Consider the following 7,358-nt stretch of genomic DNA (forward strand, 5'->3'; position numbering starts at 1 on the left):
TTTTATATAAATATTTTTTTATATCTATTAGAATCATGATTTTAGTTTTCATTATATAAAACTGATATACCTCTTTTACATGGTAGAGAATTTTCTTTTTTGATAAACTTTTTCATGAGAAACTTTTTTTTAAATTTTTGCTTTTCCATTTTAAAAATATTTCTATTTAAGGTTATAAAACACACACATATATAATTTTAGATAATGGAATAAGTAAACTTTTATAAGGGCATGAATGAATTTTTTTGAAGTAAGGAGGGTGATTGAAATATTTTAAGGGAGGCAACTAAAATTATTTTGGGTTATTTTAATTAATATCTTCTTAGGCTAGTGGGGGCAATTGCCCCCATTATGGTAAACATAAATATGTCCCTGAGTGAACTCTATGGTGAATTATCTAAGTGAGATAGATAAATAATCCTGAAAGCTGGCCTCCCCTGGGTCCTCAAGCAAAAGAGAAACTAAAGAAGAAAGATTTGTTTGTTGAAAAACTCAAGGGTATAATTTCAGATAATGAAGGGGGAAAACCACAAGAAGAAGATGATGACTCATCGGATTTTGAAGGTGAAAAGACTCAAGAAATTAAAGTGAGAAGTTGGGGGAAGTTGAGAAGGACTTTAAGGTTTTCGAGAATTTTTCTCCAAGGAAAATGGGCGTTCTATAGAGCATGGAAAAGATCTGTCATTGTTAAGCAAAGATATCTAGAGCAGTGGATGCAAAATGCCATGAAGAAACAAAAAGGAGAGAGGAAAAGTAGTACAAGTAAAGGAAAGGATAATGCTTTAAAGGGAAAGGAAGTGATGATTGCATTAGGATCATAAAAGGAGGGCATGCAAAAGGAGGCATGTTGGGGAATGATGTATTGGCTCTAGTAGTTTCATCCAGCAAGATTAGTGTTGGACCTTTGAGTTCTAATGAAACCACATAAATTATCAATTCCATTTTTGACTCTCTAAACATGAATGACATTCCAATTGATGAATTGGACTCGGGAGACGGGCAAATAGGGGTATTAGAAATAACCCCTTGTTAGACCAAATGAGACTGATTTGACTTTTTTTTTCTTTTAGAATCCCATTGTAAAGACTTTAAATGTTTTGATAAGCCTATGGAGTTTGGGCTTCACTAAAGTGGTGGTCACTATTAAACTTTATAATTGAGAGGAATGAAAAGGAAGAGGATTTTAGTAATTTTCATTTGAAAATATAGACAAATAAGGTTGAAAATTTTTAATTAAATTTTCTTTCTCTTTCTTTCTTTATCTTTCTTTATTAAAGTTTTATAACCTATATTTTTATCAAATCAAACAAGAGATTAATATCCCAAACATTGCATGGATATAAAATCTAGTTAATTTGTAAAACTCTTGCCACCATAATTTGATGTTGGATCCATTCTTGTTGCTATAATTTAAAGTTTTTGTATTTAAATTCTTAAATTTTAAGCCCTATGTTTTCATGTCTTTAACGGATACTCCTCTAATACATCAATTTAAAACAAAAAAGAAAATAAAACAAACGTTAGGAAAAATTAAACTTTATTATAGCAAATCATGCAAACTAGAGATTTAGAAGTAACACAATTTTGTTGTAACAAATGTGAGGTTTAGAATATGGTGATTAATATAATATAGCCTTTTCTATCTATATATATATATATATATATAAATTACAGACCATGGTGCACATATGTCAACAAAATGTATTCATGTCTAATAAGCTCCTAAAAATCATGTCTAAAATTAGTTAGTTTAGAGCCACAAATTGGTGGCTAGCAAAATATTGTTTCAAACAGCTTACTTAGTTTAGCAATAAACCTATATATAGTATTAAGCAAATATACTAAAAGGTTTCTTGCTCACAGAAAACCCTATATATATGCTAGGCCTTTACGAATTGAAAAATTAAGGATGAGCTTTCTTCCACTTGATGAAAAAAGTGGGAGAAAGTAAATCATCAATAAGTAAATAAATAAATAATCAAAAGGGTTGATAACATTATTATTAGGAGCTGTTCGCAAAACAGGAGGATGGGCCGAGGAAAGATGTTCATGTTTCTGACATATCTTCTGGTGGTGACAATATCAATGGTACAAGGTGAAGACCCTTACATATTCTACACGTGGAATGTAACATATGGGACATTATCTCCTCTTGGAGTTCCACAACAAGTGATTCTCATCAATGGACAATTTCCTGGACCTCAAATTAACTGCTCATCCAACAATAACATTGTTGTGAATGTGTTCAACAAACTTGATGAGCCTGTGCTTTTCACATGGAGTGGTATCCAACACAGGAAGAATTCATGGATGGATGGTACATTGGGAGCCCAATGTCCAATCCTACCTGGCACCAACTTCACCTATCATTTCCAAATTAAAGATCAAATCGGAACCTTCCTCTATTATCCGACCACATCCATGCATAGAGCTGTTGGAGGTTACGGTATGATTCGTGTGTTTAGTCGTTTGTTGATCCCAGTTCCATACCCGAATCCTGAGGATGAGTTCAATGTTATCATTGGAGATTGGTATACTAAGAAGCACGCGACGCTTCTCAAACTCTTGGACAGTGGACGATCTATTGGCAGGCCAGCTGGTGTGATCATTAACGGCAAAACCGCGAAAGGCGATGGAAGTGATGAGCCACTCTTCACCATGAAGCCTGGCAAGACATACAAGTATAGGATTTGCAATGCTGGGAGTAAGAACTCTCTCAACTTCAGGTTCCAAGGCCATGTCATGAAGCTGGTTGAGACAGAGGGATCTCATGTGGTTCAAAACACTTATAACTCTCTCGACGTCCATGTTAGCCAATGCTTTACTGTTCTCATGACTGCTGATCAAGAGCCTAAGGATTACTACCTTGTTGCTTCTACTCGCTTTACTAAGGTCATGATAATTCACATATTTAACACATTTTTACCATTGATCATATCTTTTTTTTTAGCATTTGCTTTTATATAACTAGATTTTATTGAATATTATTTTTAATTGCTAAAATATAATTTCTATTGATTTTAGGTCGTTCTCACAGGTAAAGGCATCGTTCGCTATGAAAATAGCAAAGGACTTGCCTCAGTACAGATCCCTAAGGCACCTGTTGGCATCGCTTGGTCTATTAACCAATTTCGATCTTTTCGGTGGAACCTCACAGCCAGTGCTGCTAGGCCTAATCCTCAAGGTTCATATAAATATGGTCAAATTAACATCACTCGAACCATCAAATTGATAGGATCAAATAATAAGGTACAAGGGAAAGATCGATATGCGCTTAATGGGGTCTCACATGTAGATCCTCAGACCCCTTTGAAGTTGGCTGAATACTTCGGAGTTGCTGACAAAGTATTCAAGTATAACACCATCTCTGACGAACCCTCAGCCGATCTAGAGAGCCTCACTATTGAACCAAATGTCATAAATATAACCTACCGCACCTTCGTCGAGATCATCATTGAAAACCACAAGAAAAGCATGCAATCATATAACTTGGATGGATATTCCTTCTTCGCTGTTGCGTTAGTAGATATTCTTTTATTTCCCTTCGCATAAATTCATACATCCATATATGTGTGTATATATATATATATATATATTTACATATACACATATACACTAATTTGTTTGTGTGTTGATGTAGAAATGAGCCAGGAAGATGGGCCCCAGAGAAAAGGAAGAACTATAACCTTCTAGATGCTGTGAGTAGGCACACCGTCCAAGTGTTCCCAAATTCTTGGGCAGCCATAATGCTGACATTCGATAATTGTGGAATGTGGAACTTGAGGTCGGAGTTAGCTGAGAATCGCTACTTGGGCCAACAATTGTACGTTAGCGTTTTATCCCCAGAACGATCTCTCAGAGATGAATACAACCTTCAAAACACAACTTTACTTTGTGGCATTGTTAAGGATTTGCCCTTGCCTCCACCATATTCCTCCTAATTACAATGTTCCTTAATCCTCATTATTGGTTACCTTATGCCATCTGATTGACTTTTGAGAATGAAATGAAAGCAAGGGGAATGTTGTAATATTTTAATAACTGAGGTTGAAATATTATACACTTAGTTATTAATTAATAAAATCAACCCTTTTGGAAATGATGTGTTGTTATGTCTTCATCAATTTATATCATTCTCTTATCTATTAAACTTATAACCTAGTGACAAATAGATAGGTAGCAAAAATGAAACTTAATTGATGGAAGAGAATTAAAATAAAGTAGCATGCATGCATGTATTGTTTGGATTTATGAATAGGACAATTAATTTTCAATTTATAATAAAGAAAATTAATCTCTTTAATTTTTTGGTAGAAAATAGGGCTAAGTCCAAACAATATTGTTCACTATTACATAAGATAAGGAACAGAATCCCCCATAAAATCTCAATAAAATAGAAAAACAATCTCATTAAGAGGCATCTCTATAATAATACAATTAATAACTTATTAGTTCACACTCTTCTTAACAAGCCAATCAATAGAAACATTGCCTTTTTTAAACACGTGCTCAACTACAACATCAATATCACCATCACTATCTAGAAACTTAACACCATGCTTGAGATGCTAAAAATCATATTTGCTCGAGTCAAGGGAGGACAGTAAATGTTGACAAATGGTGGTTGTGTCACTCTCCACAATCAGTATTTTAAAATTTAGATCTTTCTCAATCCTAAGACCATGATAAACACCCCACAATTTAGCCTCTAAGGTGCCTTAAGTCATAGATAAAGCCAACAATCCACATCCTTTCCTCATTTCAAAAGAGCCCTTACATCTTGCACTACCAAGTTGACCTTGCATGAAGCCATCCACATTTAGGTTCAACTATCTATGAGGTGGATGTTCCTACCTTGCTTCTACTTGAGTCTCCAATAAACCAGAAGAGTCACTCAATGTGAAATTTTTATGTACTAAACTTGCATGGCTAATGATCTGCTTGACCATATTGAGTGGGTTGGAAACAACATTGTTGAATATACAATCATTATGATGTTTTCACAATGTCCAAACTTTAATATTGCAAACACAAAGTTCTAAGAAGAAAAGCCATGATAGAACTCTTACATTTGAGGTTCCAACATGTTGGTTTTATTCACCCTTAATGGATCAAACCTAAATATAAGCCTAATTAAGGAACGGGATGATGTTGTCAGAATTATGAGAAATGTTAGGTCTTAATGTGTGATTCTCTCAATTCCTCAAGTGTAGTTTCCTCCTTTTTAATTTTGAATTAGGGAGGGAATGGTTAGATAACACATCTCACACATTTCCCATCATATGCATTATGCATACTACTTATTAGGAGGCAGGCTTCTCATTTTGGACCTGAAGGTAAGTTTTGCAATCACCCTTTCTACTTCCTCTATTCTCTTTCTCCCTATGCGAGTGTATTTACTATGAGAACTAACAAATGAGTTCGGCCGTATAACTCTATTTTCACATACATCATTTCATCTGAAACATCATCTCGGTAAGTTTCCTCCTCCATAATCTATTATAACAGAACCAATCACTTTTATGTAATTGCTAGAATTGGAACCCATGTATCTTCAGCAAGCCCACGTGTGTAGTTTATAAAAAGTTTTGAATTAGTCATCGTTCTTTAAATTTTTGTAGTCTCTCCATGTAAAATTTATCTAATTGATTAAATCCTTGTTCTTTCAAATTAATATTTCACACAAGCAAATAGTGTTGGAGGAAGTAGTACTACACCAAAACAACCAATTTTTCAAGAACAATTTAGTGAGGCTAAAAACGAAGAAAATATCAATGAGTGGCTTTTTCTTATATATATATATATATATATATATGGGATTTCTTGGCCACATTTTTTTCCCTAAGTTATGCCCCAAGAATTTTTATCATGGGCTTACCTCCAGTCACATGACAATTAATTAATTATTATTAGTGATAAGGAAAGGAAAAACAATAAAGGTAAATTAAATATATAATGTTAAAGATGAGAAAATGAATAAAAAATTAATTGTCTAAAATGAATAATCATTAAACTTGTTATGAAATACATAACATGAGTTATATTATAGTAAATTCAGAATTTACTAATCCAATGATCCATTCTTCACTCAATTTAGATGCAATAAATCTCGTATAAGTTGTAGCTTGTGCTGTTGTGTTCACCTTATTTGTGTAATGTTTTTTCAATGTTATTAAAAAAAGTTAATGGAAGTTAATGGGGGAGAGAAAATCATGCTTTGTTTCCCTGTATGTATGTATTTATGTATTTGCGTTATACTTGACCGACTATTACATTTAAGAGTATAGGAGGAAGAATGGCCTCAATTCTGACTTTGAGACTGAGAAGGAATTAAGATTAGCATGACTATATCAATGAAAAATGGTGCTTATTTTCTAAGTATATATAAATAGCATGTATGTAATCACTTAACATCCCAACTTGGCAAATTTTCACTTAGATGTGATATTTAATTTCATTTTTTTCTCTTGAAGCACAAGTGGGAACTAGTCAAAATTTTATGCCTTTGAGTACTAAAACTAATTCTTAGATCCTTTAACCTATCGGAATGCTTAATAGGAAGCACTCTGGAAGGCTTAGATTTTTTTTTTTTTTAAATTTATAAGAGCACTCATTTGGCACACACTTTTGTAAACAGTTTCATTTTGTTTTTATTTCTGTTAAAAATACCTACGAGAAAGCACTCCCATAAGTATATATTTTCAAAGCATCTCCTATAATAAACATTCCAAAAACACTTTTGCCTATATTTATCATAGCACTTTCATCAGCATAAGCGCTGTGATATGGAACACACTCATATGCATATTTTATAGTAATGTAATGACCTTTGTTATTATTGTCAAATTTTTGAGTTGATTTTATAATTTTATTATTTTTACATTTTTAATTTATAAACTCGTGTTAATTCACTTATAAATTTAGATTAAATAAAATTTGATTAAATTCACGAGTTGACACTCTTAGTTTATTGTTCATATATTTTTAACTTATAAAATCATGTCAATCCGTTTACAAACTTATTGAGTAAGATAGATATATACTATATAGAATTTAATTTATAAAAGTGGTGGGATTTGATTCAATCAAAAATAAAACTAAAAAAACCAAAACTTGATATTAATAACAAAATAAAAAATATATCAAAAATAAGTTGTCATATTTTAAAATTTTAACATTGAACATAATAATCTATAAATATAGATAGATTTAATTTCATTGATTTATACTTAAAATATATGATCATATTTTATATTATAATTTTTTAATCATATATTTTTAAAGAATATTTATTAATAAAGATAAAATTTTATAAATTTACGATTTCAATTTATGTTTTAAGTTTATATTTCTATCAC

General features: G+C 32.0%; 1 protein-coding gene across 1 annotated transcript; it reads left to right on the forward strand.

The window, feature by feature from the left end:
- Positions 1 to 1,919: 1,919 nt before the first annotated feature.
- On the forward strand, positions 1,920 to 4,099 carry LOC129307404 (L-ascorbate oxidase homolog). The gene is made up of 3 exons (XM_054948347.1): positions 1,920 to 2,892; positions 3,025 to 3,518; positions 3,641 to 4,099. Exons 1-3 carry the CDS (start codon positions 2,029 to 2,031, stop codon positions 3,939 to 3,941), a joined length of 1,659 nt encoding a protein of 552 aa, XP_054804322.1. The 5' UTR covers positions 1,920 to 2,028; the 3' UTR covers positions 3,942 to 4,099.
- Positions 4,100 to 7,358: the final 3,259 nt, after the last annotated feature.

This window comes from Prosopis cineraria, unplaced genomic scaffold, assembly GCF_029017545.1.
Source record: "Prosopis cineraria cultivar Desert tree isolate PC_DT_omini unplaced genomic scaffold, ASM2901754v1 PC3, whole genome shotgun sequence".
NCBI lineage: Eukaryota > Viridiplantae > Streptophyta > Magnoliopsida > Fabales > Fabaceae > Prosopis > Prosopis cineraria.

Coding starts and splice junctions, on each gene's coding strand:
- LOC129307404 (XM_054948347.1), top strand. CDS start 2,029: ATGGGCCGAGGAAAGATGTTCATGTTTCTGACATATCTTCTGGTGGTG. Junction 2,893..3,024: donor CTTCTACTCGCTTTACTAAG/GTCATGATAATT, acceptor TATTGATTTTAG/GTCGTTCTCACAGGTAAAGG. Junction 3,519..3,640: donor TATTCCTTCTTCGCTGTTGC/GTTAGTAGATAT, acceptor GTGTTGATGTAG/AAATGAGCCAGGAAGATGGG.